At 34.6% G+C, this 19,510-nt stretch overlaps 1 protein-coding gene across 2 annotated transcripts; it reads right to left on the bottom strand.

Moving 5' to 3' along the window:
* Positions 1-561: 561 nt before the first annotated feature.
* LOC101743370 (RING finger protein 17) lies at positions 562-18,910 on the bottom strand. Of its 2 annotated transcripts, XM_004930601.4 has the most exons (22): positions 18,463-18,910; positions 17,253-17,494; positions 17,058-17,145; positions 16,292-16,423; positions 14,317-14,471; positions 14,150-14,230; positions 13,750-14,019; positions 13,560-13,651; positions 13,144-13,307; positions 12,021-12,182; positions 11,877-11,948; positions 11,181-11,333; positions 10,434-10,578; positions 9,636-9,770; positions 9,111-9,264; positions 8,541-8,663; positions 7,637-7,733; positions 6,367-6,539; positions 4,821-5,044; positions 3,524-4,298; positions 2,545-2,807; positions 562-2,013 (listed from the first exon to the last, which is right to left on the bottom strand). In XM_004930601.4, exons 1-22 carry the CDS (start codon positions 18,527-18,529, stop codon positions 678-680), a joined length of 5,103 nt encoding a protein of 1,700 aa, XP_004930658.2. In that variant the 5' UTR covers positions 18,530-18,910; the 3' UTR covers positions 562-677. The 2 variants fall into 2 exon arrangements, with proteins under 2 accessions (XP_004930658.2, XP_062525044.1); XM_062669060.1 differs by lacking the exons at positions 16,292-16,423; positions 17,058-17,145; positions 17,253-17,494; positions 18,463-18,910 and adding an exon at positions 15,220-15,374.
* Positions 18,911-19,510: the final 600 nt, after the last annotated feature.

Raw genomic sequence — 19,510 nt, 5'->3', positions numbered from 1 at the left:
GTTTACAGTTACAGCGAAATTGTGTGAATTGTTTTATTTTGTTAATTTAGTGTTTCTTCAGATTTAAATGTGTAATAACATTTGGTTTAGTAACTGTATAGGAACTGTGAAAGCGCACAAATAAAATGAAAATGAAACAAAACCGCTAGACATAACTTCTTGGGTTTTTTTAAAGTCTCAGAAATAAGTACCCTTTTACTGAGATTTATATCATCCCATTATATTTCGTTTCATTTAATTTCATGGCAATTGATTAAAGTCTCTAATTAATAAACTTCTAATTATTTTTCATAGAACAGAATATAAAAAGAAACAAGACTTTGCTTTAAAGGTCCGGTTGCTGGTCATAGAATTTCAACAAAGAAATTGAAAGAAAAAAGGGCCCTGATAAATTCTGAATGCCCTACTAACTTTCTTCCGGGTGTATAGACTAATATAGTTTGTAAATGACTGGTCCTAGTCAATATTCATAAAATTTACTAATTAGGAGCTGTAATTTTTCAGAGTTCCAATGACTTTATCACAAAAATATATGCTACAATGAAATAAAAATAAACAAAGTATTATAAGATTGTTTTATTTGAAAATGAAATCACACTTTTTTGAATGTGTAGAGAATAAAAATTATCCCTAAAAATAACAAAAAGCTAGCTTCTGATAAAAAAAATAAAATAAACTTAGTTGTCGCTAAAGGCAGATGCCTCAAGGAATGCGGTATTTTTTGTAAGCATTTTGTTTATCAAGACATTATTATCATTTCGTAATTCTACGCAAGGAATGTCGTTTTCGTATTCAATAATTTTAGTATGAAAAGGACCTTTATCTAATAAGACATCAGTGTATACTTTTACAATCGAATTCATTTCTGCATCCGGACTCAATTGAACATTATATAATTTCGCCGAAATAGTTACAGGAGGTAATTCTGCCCATTCATCTTTGATCTCTCTAACATCTGCCGGGGAGATTACTTCTATGTTGCCGTAATCTACAAACCTTACTTTAATCCTATTTTGAGTAGAACTATATTGTAGTATAGAAGCTCGGTACCACAAATTATCTTCTGGAAATATTGCGATACACGCTTTATTCTCGTATATACCATTTAATGGTGGCCTGTCACCACCTTCACTCTGGACCGAGCTAAATAATTGGTTATACTGCGAAGTTGTTTTATCATCGTGTAATATACTAAGTTCCAATATGTTCGGATCGTTAATAGAAGAAATATTACATCTGAATTCTTCCATTTCGTTTTTAGGGAAAGTAATAATGATATCTTCGTCGATCTCTTCTTCTTCCATCAGCATATTCCAATCTTTTCCTTGAAGTGCATCATATGAATCTTTTGATGTAGCCAGCAGGTCAGGGCTATTTGGTTCTTTTTCAATAATGTAATCAGGGCTCCCATCGGATTCAACCAAAATTATGTCACCGACGTCTTCATTTAATTTACTTGGAGCAAATCTTTTTATTACTGCTTTTGAGCCATCTACGTATTCCGCCATCTCAAAATCTACTAAATGACTGTTGATCCATAGTTTATTGTATTTCAAATCAACGGGAATCACGCCTTCAACGGGTTCTCCGCATACTTTAACGTAACATTCTTTCTCAACAATTGACTTATGTATGTAGTCAAGGGCATTCCTATCCCAGTGTTTGTCAACTGGTTTAATGCCATGCAGAAAACATTTGTGGGCTTGTACAGGAATCTCATGAAGGGCAATGTTTTTTCGAAGATTTTCAAACGAACATATTTCTTCATTTCCATAGTCGATATAATGTATTAGACACGTTGAGCTATCTTCATTGACTTCCAGAACCTTTCCCCTATAGAAGCGATTATCTAAGAAAAAAAGAGCTATACAAGGCTCCCCGATGCTCCACTTTGCATATTTAGCTTTATGATCTGGCTTCTTAAAACGGACATCAAGAGCTTTTTGAATAAGTTCCAATGTATCGTTTTGAGATACATCGTGTAAATATATGACACCGTCATTATCGATGTATCTGAAAATTGAAGAAAAACAGTCAACACAGGTTTCACCAAGATCGATAAATTATTCGTAATATATATTATTAAATATACTACGACTGAATTTGGAAGTACGAGTTGCAGCAGAGCACTTATTGAAAAGAACGATATACTGGTACTACTACTACGTGGTAAATGTAGACTTCCATATCTCGACATCAAAACCATTACGTGGAATTTACTTTGCACAGAAATCACTTTTACAGGATTCGCGTATAGTTATTTTTATAAATTTCAAAGTTCTATAACTTTAGACTATAGATTTTAAATTTTAGATACAATCTTACCCAAAAAAATTTCGATATGATATATATGCAACACATTAGTCATCATTACTTTTGGTAAAATTTAACTTTCTGAATTGAAACCTAACCATATCCTTCTATATGGTGATTCAAAATAAACTATTTTAAAAATACTTTGTTAAAAAGAGCTATATATAATCTAAGCTACAGTTGTATTTAATAAATGTGCAGGTGTTTGAAGGAATACAACATGGTACATACGTGGGCATAGCAGTAAATTCATGGCTTGGCAACGGTTCAGGTGGTAGCCAATCAGATATAAATACTACTTTAGAAGAGTTAGTAACGGTGACATTGTCATCTTGGTCAACAGGAGTTGATGTTTCGGAGCGGCATTCAGCCGATTTTTTGGGTTCCGAAAAACTTTCTTGGGGTTCTAATTGAAGCCATTCACGAACTGAACCACTGATGTTGAAGATTGCCAAGATTTCGTCTAAGCTCTGAGAATTGTCAGAGTTTGATACCTGAAATAAGACGGATGTGTCAGAATAGTGCTATAATTAGTTTTCTTTATTTCGTCGAAGTTTTTAAGTTTTTTTAAACTTGTTTAATTGGAGTACCTAGTGGCCGCAAAGATGTTCTTTTTCCTTAATTTATTATTTAATTAATTTAATAGTGTTAACATTTTGTGTTTTACATTTAATGAGTTCCCGATATTAAGAGGCTATTGTAAGCGCTATGAATCGATTGCGGAATGAGTCAAAGTAATGAAATACAAAAATCGTGATGAGAATAATAATTTTTATAATGGAGATAGCCGGGAAAGTTTAAAATAATTCGTATTTTTTTAGTGACTAAATTCTTTGAATGTTTACTTTATTCAAAATTCGCCATGATTCTAGTCTTGTTTGTGGCGTCATAATGTTAAAGTAACTCCACGTTAGTACACTGTCGACATATTTTATACAGCGTAGACAACACATTTTAAATATAATAATTTATAAAATCTATATACAAGTAATTTTGCTAAAAGATCATATTCTAATATAAATAGGGCTTCAAGTGAAAGTTATGGGGATATTAATAAACTTCAATCATAATGTAATTTGTGCGGTTCATGGTATTGGTACGCTTAAAGGCGTTTTTACGTCTATATTTTTTTCTTTCTAAATCTAATTATTGATATCCTTTTAGAGAAACTGGCAAGATGATGTCTAATAAAGCGTGAGAAAAAAATTACCGTTCGCGTTTTATCTGGAATGGCTAATCCTTGGTCAATAATCTTATTATTTAAACACCGCCACTCAGATTGATTGGGCTCTAAAGCTCCTCCTTGTGTCGTGTGATAGACCCAGATTTCAACAGGCATACTTTTGTCCTTGAAGTTGCCTAGTTTAGTAATAAAAATGCGTTGATACGCTTCCAGAAGATCGCCAAGATACTCTTTGGTAAGCGAAGGCCATTCGTCTCCCACAGCCGGGATAACGCCACACAGATGGCACTTGATCGCAGCATCTCCTATTGAGGCAAACTCGCTTGTTAGTTCACGTAAACTGCAAATCGGCACTGTTTCCGTGCACGCGAAGTCCGAATAGAACACTTTGACGTTTTCACCTTCGATTTCAAGTATGACAGCGCGTCGCCATGTTTGCGACTGAATGCAAAGCGTGCAACACCTGTCGCCCACGTTCCAATCTTTAGCTTTAGTTTGGTATTTATTGTTCGAATAAAACTTTTGAATGTTTTCAAACAGTTTGTTGAACGCCTTCTGCTGATGTATCAGAGACACGTAAATGAGGGAGGGCGATTTATAATATAACAGTTTCGCTTCTAATCGAAGTGGTCCTTTGTCTTTCGCTTCCAAATCTTCTTCTTTTTCTTGTACGGAACATTGTCTTTTTAAGATTTTAATGTTTTCTGTTTGTGGCTTTGTCTTTGGACGCTGCACGTCAAGTGGATTTTTATTTGTGATCACTTGTTCTTCTACCGCTTCATTAGTATTGAATTTAAATAATCTAAAATTTTATTGAAAATTTAGTTTAGTAATTAATATCTGTTAGTTATGTAATAGAATACAGCACTTTTTCACATTTAATTGATCGGTTAAGTCTTTTGTAAAAGTTTCATTCCAATCTTGACCCTAACAGGGTACTGAGAGTACAGAAGTGAAGCTTTATTAAAACGCATCCGAGCAAGACATACATTGCTCCTCGATACAAAATGTCGGACCACTGTGGAAGTTATACCCGAGCACCACTGACTGCAAGTATTTGTCACCTTTTTCATACAAAAATGGTGCCAGAAACGTTCGTTCAGTTAATTTTATTTAAATAGTGAATTATTACAAATACAAATTAAGTGCTTATATGAACTTTACTTCTGTACTCTGTTTTGTGCTCTTACCAAGAAACGAAAAACAAATCTTAATATAATAAATACTAAGATTTATGCATATAAAAATATATATCACATTTATTAAATGTCCTGTGCATTTCTAGTTAAAAGTTCTAAAATAGCACACCGCAACCTCCACTTACCCGAATGAAATGGCGAATTTGTATTTAATCATTAAATTGTTGATGCAGACAACATCGTCAGGATCGGATTTGTCGAATAAGGTAACACCGATTGAACCTTTACTGCGATTATCTTGTACGTGCAACTCGAGCCATGTATCCTCATATTTTTGTAGCAGAGCCACGGAGCCGGTGTTCCATTTTTTGTGCAGCGGAGTAACGCCAGCTAAATGACATTCAGTCGCCTGTCGAAATATCGATATATTAATGGTAACAAGCGAAAGCCAGCATTCAATTTACAAATTACAATTTTAATGATAATGTGCCGAATATCAATATACATCATTATCCTGCCCTTTTTCTCCCAGTCACCTGGAGTCGGTACTCTTCTATCATATACCATTTCTTCGCCCACCCCCTTCTTACCCATATCGTCTTGCACGCAATCCATCCATTTCTTCTTAGGTCTACCTCTATCATTCTCCTCTATGTCCTTCCACATTCATAGTTAACATTCTCTTACCAACCTCATTTTCTTTCGACTCATCACATGTCATGTCCATACCATCCCAAACGCGCACTTCAGCTTCTCTGTCACAGATGCCACTTTGAGACTTCCTCTAACATATTCATTCCGTATTCTATCCATTCTCGTTACTCCACACATCCATCGCCACATTCCCATCTCTGCTGCATACAATCGCCTGCCGAATATCAATATACATGCATACTTTTTCATCGTCCGTGTGTTTATAAAAAAAAACGTTTCGGATGAATTCTGCTCCGGTAGCGGCAGGTAAGATCAATGACTGTGAGATGGCAAAAGTAGTGCGTGAGGTAAGTGGGGGACAGAAGTCATGTGAGTTCTACGCTAGGAGCCTAAGCGAATCAAGCGATCGGAGGCAAAATAGACAAGTCACTGTTACATGGAACAACATAAAATCAGGACACCCCTTATTTTAATGGCAGAATTACATTACTTTTCTGCAAAATTGTAACTTTACGTGCTATAATAGGGCGTTTTTGTTTTGGAGTCCCTAGCAAATCATTGCGTATAAAGATTTTTATGGAACTTTAATGTGTTTAGAAAGTTTTAGCAATTTTAACTGCTATCATATTGTTACGCCGGTAAGAGTAACGCCATCTATCGCCGAATAGTCAAACGAATATCGAAGGATCCCGAATTCTCGAGAATGACAACGCCCTTTATTGTCAGATAGCGGAAACTACAACTAGAGATGTGTAGAATATTCTCGATAATTCTAGGGATGAGGTATCGGCTATAAAAGCGTTGTAGAGATGGCACGCAGTCAGTCAGTAATCGGAACTACTCGAAGCGAAACAGCGAACGGATAACCTGAAGCGAAGCGGAACAAGCGAATTGAGAGTTTTAAAGTGTTTGTTGAGTGTTTGTGAAGTGTTTAAGTGTTTTAAGTATTGAATACAGTTTTTAAGTTGTACTTTGATAACATTTTATTTATCCCGAATCCCAGCGCGTAACAATATCAAGTACGTATGTTAAACACCCAAATTTTAAGTAAAAACCAATATTAGATTTGAAACTAACTAGAGCGGCCGCTTTAGTGAACTTGTCGCGCAGGTACCGCAGCGCGGAGTAATGCAGCACGTGCGTGCGCCCGCAGTCCGCCAGCCACACGCGCACGCGCCCGCGCCCCGGCGTCTCGCGCACCACGCCGCGCGCCCACCCGCCGCGCTCCGTCTGCACCGCGCACGCCATCCCTGTACACCGCAATACAATAACGAGCTATCCCGGCCACAACTGATCGTAGGACCTCTTATGAATCCGCACGGGTAGGTACCACCGCCCTGCCTATTTCTGCCGTGAAGCAGTAATGCGTTTCGGTTTGAAGGGTGGGGCAGCCGTTGTAACTATACTGAGACCTTTGAATTTATATCTCAAGGTGGGTGGCGCATTTACGTTGTAGATGTCTATGGGCTCCAGTAACCACTTAAGATCAGGTGGGCTGTGAGCTCGTCCATCCATCTAAGCAATAAAAAAAAACAAAAACTTACTACCGTAAAAAGGGGGGAATCGGGACACCTTTTTTGAGATTGACATTGATTTTTATCGTTTTTTTTGTAGTTACAATAATAAAACAGAGATCATAATGGTTCCAGAGACTTAAATTTTTATATACGATGCGTTATTATACATAGTTCATTACAAAACATACATAAAAACTGAAAAAACTAGCTTGATCCGATTCACCTTGGCTTTGAGATGAATTAGGTTACGTATGGGGACAATAGAGTTTTTCGATAGGGCTGGCACTATTTAGTTGTTAGGTAGATACCTAACTTTTTAATATCTTTAACGAGTTACAAAACTTTGATGACTAAATTAAACTATATAATGTTCTAAAACACTAAATAAAAGTTATTTTCAATGCAACAAAGTTAAATCTCTAACAATCCAACAAAAGTAATGTGACATCCCAGATTTATCCCTATTCTACTTATTCCCCCCCATTCTACTGTACGCATATTGTTCGATTGCCGTAAATCAAATTTAATCGGCAACAAAATTACTATAAATACTGGTATTTGTATAAAATCCGTGAGTACGGGATTCATTCACGATCACGACCCAGTAAGGGCTGCTGAGAATTAAAATTAAAATATTATTTTTATTCTATGTATGAATTATAAAAAAAGAATGGAAAAATATCGAAGTTTGGAAAAGATTCAGCAACGCACTAAAGTGACGATAGATATTATATCATCGTATATCATTTTATACTTTGGTAAGTTCACTTTGCAGGCGATCACGGCCCTTAATTTGTGCTATAATATATACAATATACAGGCTTGCTTACCAATTTCAGGCAAATAAATTGTTTCAGTAGTTATGTTCGCGCAATACTCCTGATCCATTTCTTCGCACAGATTCTCGTACGTTTTTTGAAGATGACGCTACGATTGTATAATTTATGAAAATTTTAAACATATTTCTGTATTTTTTCAATCACCTTGTTTTTTATTATGACAGCATGAACAAAAGGTTGATTTGATAAGGTTTGCTATTAAATAATAGCAATCTTCTACAAACGATAATGACACGTTGTCATTATCGTCTGCTCAGTTACACATATCTCCTACGACAGACCACTGATTAGAATTTGAGGAATTTATTGGAATATATGAATGTTGCTGTGCGCCTTAGATACAGAGGAAGAGATTCTTGCAGAAGCTAAAAGCAATAATCGTAACATTGACAAAGAAAACGAATTCCATCAAGCGCAGTTACAACCAACAACACAATGCTAAGCTAATAATGCTGTAACACATCTACAAAAATCTCTTGCTTTTAACGAAGAGCTTAATGCTGATAGTATATAAGAATGATGATAATGAAAATCTCTTTTGAGTCCAAAATGGCCAGTTACTTTAAAAAATAAGTACTGTTTTTTACAAGTTCAGTAAAAGTTGTTTCAGAATAAACATTTCAATTTCTTTATTTTAACATTTTATTTGGAACGAATTCATAAGCTTACATATTTAAAATTATAAATATACATAATGACAAATGCATATTGCTTATATCGAACATAACCTCCGAAGTTATGTGGTCCCTTCAATATTATTATATATGGTTTTAACCATACGTCAGTTTCGAACTATACGAGAGAGACATGTTATCATTTCCACTGAATACAAACAGCTACGTAGTTTTATATAAACAGCTATATATAGAGTAAAGTTTTAAAAACGGATACATACCTTTCTAACGAAAAATTTGTCTGGATTTACGGTATGCGTAATGGTTACTTCTTCGATAGCTTTATATTTAAAATCATTGTTGCTGATGAAGAGTTTTGGGTTTTCTTGGGCCACAGGCAAGTACTAAAGAAATAAAATTGTCAGAGTTAGAAACTAATTTTTTTTTTATATTTAACAATAGCACAAATCATTATTATTTTTAAACATTGCGTCCGCTGTGAACTTCTAACTGTAAAACTAAATTTTTGATCAAATTCTTAATTAAATATCTATACTAATATTATAAAGCTGAAGAGTTTTGTTTGAATGTGCTAATCTCAGGAACTACTGGTGGTCCGATTTGAAAAATTCTTTCAGTGTTTAAATAACCCATTTATTGAGGAAGGCTATAGGCTATATAACATCACGGTAAGACCAATACAAGTGGAGCACCAATAAAGGATGTTTCAAAATAGGGGTTTAAATAGCTCCTTAACATTCTATAATTTAAAAATATTTTCACTTTCTACGTAAATGAAGTGGGGGTAAAATTTAGCACTATGCCAAAGCTAGTTTTAAAAATATTCTTACCGGTAATTTCGGATTTGGCATACGAGCGCGGTCGTGGAATACAAGTGCGTGCGCAATACTGACGCCATGTTCGAATGTTGTGACGTCACACTCCAATTTAACTGTATAGTTCGAAGTTGAGCAAACACGACGAATGTGAATAACTGCTTGTTTACTGCGTGCAGAGAATTACAAAAGGTTCAAAATTGCAACCACGGACACAACCCACTTAGCTTCTCGCAGGATAGTGGGTTGCGATCCAGTGGTAGATTAAGCGAAGCACTTGCTCTTGCTTAGGGCACCTGTTAGGAAATCCTTTCAATCTGAGGCTCGTGAGCTCGCCCATCAACCAAAGCAAAGCCAGAATAGCCCTAAAGGCATTTTTTTTATTTTAATTGATTGCCCCTGTAAGCAGACGAGCATACGGCCCACCTGATGGTTAGTGGTTACCGTCGCCCATGGACTTCAGCAATGCCAGGGGCAGAGCCAAGCCGCTGCCTACCGATTGATTGCATACTGATTGGTTCTGAAAACACACAGACTTACTTATCAACAATGTGTTGGATCAGATAAGCATCATGGTTGGTCCAAGCACCTGTCTTGGGTTCACAGTTACTAATGGAACAATTGATGGCCAGTGGATACGGCGATTGAACTCTTGCTGGTGGAAGAAGTCTTAATCTGCCAGAAAAGAGATTCATATTAATTTTACCCAGAGATTGTACTCATAGTCTTAGCTATTTTGAATTTTGGTTTCAAGGATGAGATAGCCTTTGTACAATACAATTGGGATTTCGACCGCACGTCGCATCTCGACCGGTGGTAATTGCGTTTTTGGGCTCCGAGAACCTCTTAACGTTATTTTATTATATAACTTATTTTATTTATTTATTTTATATTTTACCCCATGAGTTTCTTTCATCTAACAAGCAATGTAAAATAATGATAATTTAAAACCAAAGATATAATTTGCGTAATTACTGGTGACAGGAGCTCTTATGAGTCCGCGCGGGTAGGTACCACCACCCTGCTTATTTCTGCCGTGAAGCAGTAATGCGTTTCGGTCTGAAGGGTAGGGCAGCCGTTGTAACTATACTGAGATCTTAGAATTTATATCTCAAGGTGGGTGGCGCATTTACGTTGTAGATGTCTATGGGCTCCAGTAACCACTTAACACCAGGTCGGCTATGAGCTCTTCCACCCACCTAAGCAATAAAAATAAAATAAAAAAAGTGGACAAAAAATATTTAAACAAGAAATAAAAATATACCTGTTGTACAACTTATCTACACAAATAATTAACTATAATTATATTAACGATGCTTCAATCTCGTAAACACATACTTATCTATTTTAACAGATTCCGTGCTCCCGAAATCAATACAGAACACGTGAAAGACCGGGTTCTCCATATGTCGCTTGTCTATACTGATGACGCGACATCTTTGCCACATTTTATCAGCCTCGTTGAACGCCAAGTAAAGTTTTCCTGAAATATGAAATTAAATAACATTAGTGTGTAGCGTGCACCTAATGTAAAATTGCCACTGTTCAAAACTAAAGATTAATAGATCGAAAATGTAACATTTACTTACAATACACGTGGTGTAACATACAAATAATTGAATGGCGCTATCTCTGTAAGCTTAGGAAGTAAAATTCAAACAATCAAGACAGAATTCGATAAATGTACTATTATTGCTTTTTTTCTACCTATTCTAGTGACCTCGAGGGGTCATGAGATCTAGATTCACCAAACAAGTGGGTAAGCTCACGGGGCTCTAACCTGAGGACGTTGCTAACAATAGCCCTAGCAGGAGTAGTGCTCACAGAATCTACCAGCGGATCGGAAACGCGACCCACTGAGAAGATCCGGCGAGAAACTCAGTGGGCTGTGCCTGTGGGTTCGTTTACTCGCCGAACCCTTCGTCGCAAGCAACGGGTTCAGCGAGAACGGTGACCGGTGCTTGGGGTACCTAAAAGCACCGATAATAGATCGGGAGGATCTGAAATGACGTGTAGGATTCTAGGCTGTCTTACATCAGCATCGCAATTTAAGACCATTTTTAAGAAATAATTATTGTTGCTCACCTTCTGCCACATGATTTAGAGACGGTTTCGGCAAAGACTTAGCGTTACGAAACTCGCGTAACATTTCCTTTACCATCGCTTGTTGGCACACTCGTTGAACGTAGAAATTATGCGGATCTACTATATGCGTTATGTAGATAAGTTCTTGTGTTCCTGAAGTATCGAAAAATAAGAATTTCGACATCCATTTTTTCAATTCAATTTAAAAACAATACTTGACTAATGTGTGCTCCTTTTTTGTTTACTTAGCATACTAAGTCAAGGAGGAATAGTTATTTGCTGATTTATCTAGTATAACAGCGAAATTTATTTAATGTATTAAAATTAATTAATATAGTATCCACATTAGATAAGATTTTTGCTAGCAATGTTGACAATTTTAGACGAGAAGCCTACAACCTTGCTCAATGAGCTTTTTCAATTAAGTAATAGCGTATTGGTAGTAAATGTGTAATAATGTAAGATTATCATGTAATGTTATATATAGTTTTTTTTATACAACGAACCGCTTTCTTTTATCAATGCATGCACTCGGTACCTGTAATTGTGTTAGCATTTAGTGGTAAATCAATGTATATGATACCTGTAATGTTCTGTGCTGACGTATAACATGCTGGTATCCAATAAATAAAATAAAAATAAAATGAAATAGATAGACTATAGCTATGGGATATATTGCTGGGTCAGTATATTCACCTTCTCGAAGCTGTTTTGGATGTTGGCTTTCAACAAATGGTGATACAGGCTGCATGGGTTTGTAGAGATCAGCTAAAATAACAAATTGCATTTCAAATATTAATGAATTTTACAAAATATGATGTGTCTTCGCTTTTTACCTACCGTAATTGAAGAGGCTTTGATGAGAAGAATCACTGCTGTTAGAGTTCAGTGAAGTTACTGAATTGCTTTTATTACGGTACTTGGGGGCAAGCTTAAAAAATCCTGAAGTTCTTTGGTTATCTTTCTCTCTTTCAGTGACAGCTTTGTTTTGTTCGCGAACATCTATAATATATCAAACAAATTAACAGATTCATGAAATCTATCAGGATCAAACATTTTAATTAATATCAAGTAACATGCGAGTGTCGTTTTAATTTTGAATTATGCTGCCATTATATACATATTTTATGTAGATATACATTATACATTGACAATACGAGGATAGAGTAACTCTTGTGCAACAGAGATTAAAGACTAAAAGACGAGCAAAGCATACCGTCACATGGCTGCTTTGTGGATATATAATAAAGCTTTTTTTCTACCTGGTAACCTTAAAGGGTTATGCCAGCGTCAAGCTAGCAATGATAATCTATACTAATATATAAATCTACAGTGGTTTTATGGATGTTCCGTTATAACTACTGAACCGTGCATCTGATTGATTTGAAACTTGGTATCCATGTAGAAAATATATGTACTTAATGGATAGACTAATATTTATATGAGTGTTGTACTCCCTACACCAGTTGCGGGGGCGTTAATGATGAGAATCATTGAAGGGTGTGAGAAATAATAATGTTAATTTTAAATGCCCAGCGAAGCGGACGGGTACAGCTAGTATTCTATATAACCACATTATAAGGCACAATGAAAACTCGCAAGTTGATTGTGTGTTCTCAGTGAAATTGCGACATTGAAGCTGTGTATTTTGATAGAATATTCATAAGATTTTTTTTTTATTGTCCTTGTTAGCAAACGAGCATATGACCATTTGTTGGTGAATGGTTACCCTCGTCTATGGAAGTAAGCAATGCCAGGGGCTGAGCCAAGCTGCTGCCTAAAATGTCAAATGCAAAATATGTTGAATTGTTTAAGTGCTCGCGGTTTTTGGCAATTTACCTAATTGCGTAGTTCATGAATTCAACTATCGTGTGTAATTATATAGTGTATTTTACGTACGCAACGATACAGACACTTCACCGCAAAGTGTGGCTGGTGTTCTAAGCAATGAATGATATTAAACCTTTAGGCAGTTCTGGTGGGAACACAGGTGCATCAGGCGGCGGTGGTATTTCTATATTGTCGCCGAGATCTTGAGTGCGTTGCAGTTTATAAACAAATTCTGCATTCCCGTCCAGATGTAGGAAGTCATTAACCAAAGCACATAACTCTTCATCCACTACAGCTCTAGGTAGAAAAAGCATTAACCGTATTAAGATTGGTAATAATAAAAAGTACTACAACCACAACCAGCACATTAATATTAAGAAACGGTAAATTTAATCTGTTACTTCTTAAGATAGAGTAAGATTGATAATAATAACACATTAGTATATACATACATTATAACAACATTAATAAATGAATAGCTCACACACAAAAATAATAGAATACAGCTATAGAAAAGCGAACTTAATGAATTATTTTATTTAAACATACTTCAATGGCTCTTTGCCAATTTCGCTCCGAGATAAGTACCAAGGGGCTTCAGTTATTTCTTTGGCTTCATTAAAAATAACAGAGAGATTCATCTGCAATAGAGAATTATTGTAATTATGAGTTAATATTATTTTAAGCTAAAAATAATTAATAAATTTTAAGATATAAATTATCTAATTATGTGACATACATGTTTAAGTTTTTTCGGATCTGATGTTAAATTAATCATATTCAAGACTTTGTTGGCTTTTTCTATTGCTGTTGCGATGACAGTCTTAGCTTGCATTAGTGAATCCTTTTCTGAGCACTTTAATTTGTTGATGATATCAAGATTCTCTTGTTTGTGTTTCTGGACTGCGTAGCACAGTTTAGAAAAATGCTGTTCTGTTGTGGAATAAGCTCGTGTTAACTCATTTGCTTCGTTTTCATTCTCAATGTGGTAGAGTATGTTTCCAATGTCCTGAAAAATAACAGTTATATATTTATTGGAATACAACAAAAATACAGAGCTCTCATACCAAGATATTATTGAGTACGACTTTTAAATATGTATATGAATACCAATATGAATGTAATTAGTTTATACTCACAACAGCAGTTTTTGTGAGTCGTTTAAATGTTTCATATAACTTAGGTGCAATGTTACCCAGTTCCTCAATAAACTTATCATTCTGAAAGAATAAATAAATCGAACATGATTTAATAATGTTGCATTCAATGTAATCACACGAATAACAAATACTGATATTGTTCTTACAACTTCCTGTTTGGATGTAGTGTTATGATTTTTGCATGATTTTTCACCGCCAACCATCAAGCAATCTATGCATATTGGTTTGGAGCATTCATTGCAGTAGTAATCAAGTTGTTTGTCGTTGTGGAGATTGCAGCAGTTTGTTGTTAAGATTGATTCTAAAATCCAGTAAGTTTGTTAGTGATAAATATAAGTCTTAAACATGAGATTAGCAAGAATTTTTATTTATTTATTTTTTGTTGCTTAGATACTTGGACGATCTCACAGCCTACCTGGTGTTAAGTGGTTACTGGAGCCCATAGTGGTGGTACCTACCCGTGCAGACTCACAGGAGATCCTACCAGTAATTACGCAAATTGTAATTTTGCGGGTTTGATTTTTATTACACGATGTTATTCCTTCACCGACGAAGTCAATCGTGAACATTTGTTAAGTACGTATTTCATTAGAAAAAATTGTACCCGCCTGCGGGAATTCGACTATGACATGTCCTTCTTCAAATTAGGCTTGTGGAGAGTATTAAACGGTAGGCAGCGGCTTGGCTCTGCCCCTGGCATTGCTGATGTCCATGGGCGATGGTAACCACTCACCATCCGGTGGGCCGTATGCTCGTCTGACTACAAGGGCAACAAAAAAAAAATTCGAACACCGGTACATCGTTGGACACGAATGCATCGGACGTTTTATCCTTTAGGCTATGACGACTACGGTTTGTTATGGTTTATTTGTGTCAGTGTCACAGAATATTTTAATTAAATTAAATTTGCTATATTTCAAAGGACAATGCCCATTTTCTATGAGCGTTTGGGCCCCTAAAAAAAGTTGTCCTGTCATGATGGTTTTAACTTAATTTGATAGACAAAGAAATATCGTTTCATATTCAGAAAACGATTTTTATATTCTCACCCAGGTTTAAGAGAAATCTGTTTTTTTCTGCAGCTAAAATTAAGTTGTTAATTGTTTTCTTCGAAATCAATAATCCCTCTCATAATTATTTACAGTATTAAATAAGTTAATTGTGGTTAATGTTGCTAGAAATAAGCCCTTACGTACATTTTATTATTATTATATCCTCATAATAATAATAAAATGAAATTAAAATCCGGAAGCCGGCAACGATATTGTTGTTGTTGTTTTTAAATTCACCAATAAGCAGGCAAAGAGCGTAGCCTATACAGCCTAGTCTGTCGAAGTTATATATTTTTTATGTCAATAAAAAGCCGGTGTATCTCTTTTTATTGCTTTTTGGGACGTCAACTCGACGAATACTACATTGACTGAGCATGAGCTTACGCAGACCTTTTATACGCAATATTACAAATACAAATAACACAATAAACTATTAAAAAAACATTAAAATAAAAATTCAAGTGACGCTTCACTCGGGTTGCTGCCAAAACTCTCTGATCATATATAATAAGAATAGAGTAATGGTAGGCCATTGATATTTTTACTAATGGAATCATTAATATCTAAAAATATTAAATAATTCATGGTTTTAAGTAATAATTATTATTACAATAAATATTGAATTGAACAAAAATAAACTAAGAAGCCTGTGAATTATAAGCATTAGCAATTTTTTTTTTTTTTTTGTTCAAGTCACAAACAACTCTTTCCTTTGGCAGCATATAGGTTTGCTATAAGGCTGTATGGGCTAAGCCCTTTGCCTATTGGCGAATTTAAAAACTATGGCATGGATAGTTTTGGGATGTTATCAATTAATTTATTTTTTTGGAAAACAATGCCAGGTTGTAAGAAATGTTGATACATAAACTAAACAACGTGAAAAAATAAGGCATAGTTTTTCAAGTACAAATAGTTTTGACATAAAGTTGGCCCACTTTTGGGCATTGTCCTTTGGACTTGATACTTTGTCTTGCCTCAACCTAAAGCAAGCACGATGGGAATGCTTATAACATTATGTTTGCCTAGGTGTAAAACTTTTTTGTTCGTGCATAATTTTTCCGAAACTTACCTATATTTTGAAGCATGTGATTTTTAAAAATTGCAAAATTTTTATGACTTTTGTTGAAGCACGCCTCACACAGGATAGTTGCACATTGATGGCAAATTTTAGATGACATTTTTTTGCATTCCAAGCATGGTCCTGCAGTGTTGACAGTTAGAATAAAAGCATTTATCAGGTATCCAGTAATGGGATCGCAATAACATCGTAATTAAACTCTATCTCACTCCATGTTGAGAGATGAAATTGAAGTCTCAATTGTATTGGATTATCATTCTCTTTTCACCCGTTACGAGAAACAAACGCTTACATTTATGAGGTACCTACCCATAGTAGTAATGCACATTACCACCAGTAATTAAACACACCAAACATTTGTGGTTTTTTTAATAATATTTGTTGTGTAAGTTGATCTTGACAAGATTTATTTATCTAAAAAACGGTATAAATTTCGGAGTTTTACGTCTTACAAAGAGCATACAAATAGATCAGGGATTTTACCTGTTACACAACAAATACTTTTGTCTAATTTTACCACCAAGTATTTCGGTTCTGTGAAAGAGAATAAAGTGTTCTGGTTTGAAAGACTGGAATTCAAATGCAACTGAAACTACAACCTCATGTCTCATAGTTTTGGGCGACACCAACACTGTGGTGTCTTTCGTTTCGCTCAACATTTGGGAGGTGAGTCAACTTTCAAGATTATATGGCAGTGAAAAGAAAATTTGTTTTATGTAATGAAAGATTTTTCCTTTACACATGGTCTAAGCTATACCTTGGGTATTTTCAGTGCTTTTCATCAATGTTTTGAGGTCAATGTAATAATCATCATCATTTGAATCTTTTTTGGAATTTCTAGGAATCTGTAAACCGTAAATTGTTAATTTAAAATCCTTTTAAATTATTTTTATTAATAAGTTTATCAACGGTGTTTGAGTTATGTATAACAAAAGTTTTAAAGGCTGTTTACCTGAATTAATTGAAAAGCAAGTTCACCTAGCATCTGGAAGTTAACTGGGAACTTTTTGAAAAACTTAAATTTCTCTTGAACCAGTAGACATGATTCAGATGAATCAATTTCCATACATTTCTGGCATATCCTGCATTCAATCGGTTCGTGAAACTTGACAATGTTTCTAATACAATTTTCACAAACAGTGTGACCACATTCCAGGAACAATGGTAAGTTGATCTTTGATATAGTTGAAAGTACTGAAATTTATCATAAAACACATTCATATTAAAATTGTTACATATTTTAAATATTACTGTGCCTATTACTTATAACATATAATATGGTCAATGTCTAAACTCTTAATTATCCATTGATTGTTTCTCAAACATCAAATATATTATATAAAACTAATTTACTTGAAGTGTTGCATTTTAGACAATGCTACTATGAGTTAATTATACTGGTAGAGCAATAGTTATCATAACTCAAAATCATTAATTATAGTTTTTTTAAATAGTCTCTATTATTTAAGTACTTTATTATTGAAGTTTAATGTAGAAATTTATTACTGTGAATAATAATTCACTACTAAAACTGTGCCTCAGTCTGTTGTAGCCATAACTGTATAGAGAATTCGAACAATTCATCAAAAAGGCAGATAAATAATTTTGGTAATATTAGTAAAAAAAAATATATAAGAAAATGTTTTGTTGTATTTGTGTATAGCATTCAGTGCAATTTAATTTCAAGATACGGTTGACAAATTCAATTAGTGGGCTTGAGAAGACAGGGGCTGCTGCATATACATTGTATTACAAGAATAGTGATACCTACTTGAACTTTAGGAATGTACACCCTAGTCTTTAAATTTTTTTTATTGCTTAGATGGGTGGACGAGCTCACCGCCCACCTGGTGTTAAGTGGTTACTGGAGCCCATGGACATCTACGTAAATGGACCACCCACCTTGAGATATAAGTTCTAAGGTCTCAGTATAGTTACAAGTTAAATTGGCAATTCTAAACCTGTAGTGTATCAACATTGATTAAATATACTTCTGTGGAAGTTAGAGTCATGTTTAATGTGTCTAGTACATCAATGAAGTTTATAATAGTATTTTTTTTAATTACCGTCTTTACTCAGTTTTATGAATTTGATTAATATTTTTTTTTCGTAAATACTAAATAAAATTAATTGCGATTAGGTTAAATTTGTTATGTACTTACTTTGAAATTGATAAGGTTGGCTGCAATTGGGACAACATTTTTTTGTTTCTAGATCTATGGGTTCCATTTTTACAACTTTGAAGATTTTAGCAATTACTTTAGATTACTTTAAGGGAAACATTTTACGAATAGTCAACAAATCAATTTCCTTATGTTTTATCTGACTAAATAGAAATGTTTGTATTGTATTTTCGACGAACACTAACGGTCGGCGCGCATTGGCCGATTAAGAAAAAGTGTATTGCTATTTCAGGTTTTAATAAGGTATGAAATCGCAGAATATCATTAAAAAAAAATGTAATTACTCTGGAGATTCAATAATACGAAGGAGTGGTTACTTATGTACGGTACATAGGTAATCGATTTAATGAATAATGAAAATGCCGATAGGTCTCAAAACTCAAATATGAATTAATATGTGTATGTACTGTCTATGAAAATCGTTTTTATTTATGGGATTTTATGACCTGGTAACTAAGACTTTTAGGTCATGTTTTATTTTAATTTATATTCTTATTTTTATGAAAAATGATAATATGAAGTGAATGAAATGAAATGAAAATAATTAGTTTGAGAGTATAATCAATTGGAATGAAATTAAATGAAATGAGATGAAATATAATCTCAGTAAAATGGTGTAGTCATTTACTGAGATTTTTTCAGTGGACTTTTTAGAGGATCCCGAGAAGCTACGTCCAGAGGCTTTGTTCCATTATCCCACATTTGTGCAATTTCACAGATATTAAACAGTTCATAAACCACCGTTATTACACATTGAAACCTGATGAAACACTAAATAGACAAAATAAAACCATTCACACAACTTCCCTCCTCGCGTTCCCGCCAAAAAGACTGAAAATTGGAACTTAAAATGGAGCACAGCAATGGTTTGATTGGGTCATTTGGACAGACAGAGGCATCTAGCCCATACAGTCATTTTTTTTGTAACGATACTCTAAGAAATGCATTTTCAATCTTCTTAGTAGGTCGCGTTTCGGATCCGGTGGTAGATTCTGCGAAGCACTGCTCTTTCTAGGGCTAGTGTTAG

This window comes from Bombyx mori, chromosome 6, assembly GCF_030269925.1.
Source record: "Bombyx mori chromosome 6, ASM3026992v2".
NCBI classification, from domain to species: Eukaryota; Metazoa; Arthropoda; class Insecta; order Lepidoptera; family Bombycidae; genus Bombyx; species Bombyx mori.
This window is presented reverse-complemented; position numbering and strand designations above follow the sequence as displayed.

Bases quoted from the DNA above. Each gene is read 5' to 3' on its own strand.
- LOC101743370 (XM_004930601.4), bottom strand. From the start codon at position 18,529: ATGGAACCCATAGATCTAGAAACAAAAAAATGTTGTCCCAATTGCAGC. The intron at 14,472-16,291 runs GTAAGTTTCGGA...ACTGGATTTTAG, and splicing joins TCACATGCTTCAAAATATAG to AATCAATCTTAACAACAAAC. The intron at 4,299-4,820 runs GTAAGTGGAGGT...ATAAAATTTTAG, and splicing joins AAATTCGCCATTTCATTCGG to ATTATTTAAATTCAATACTA.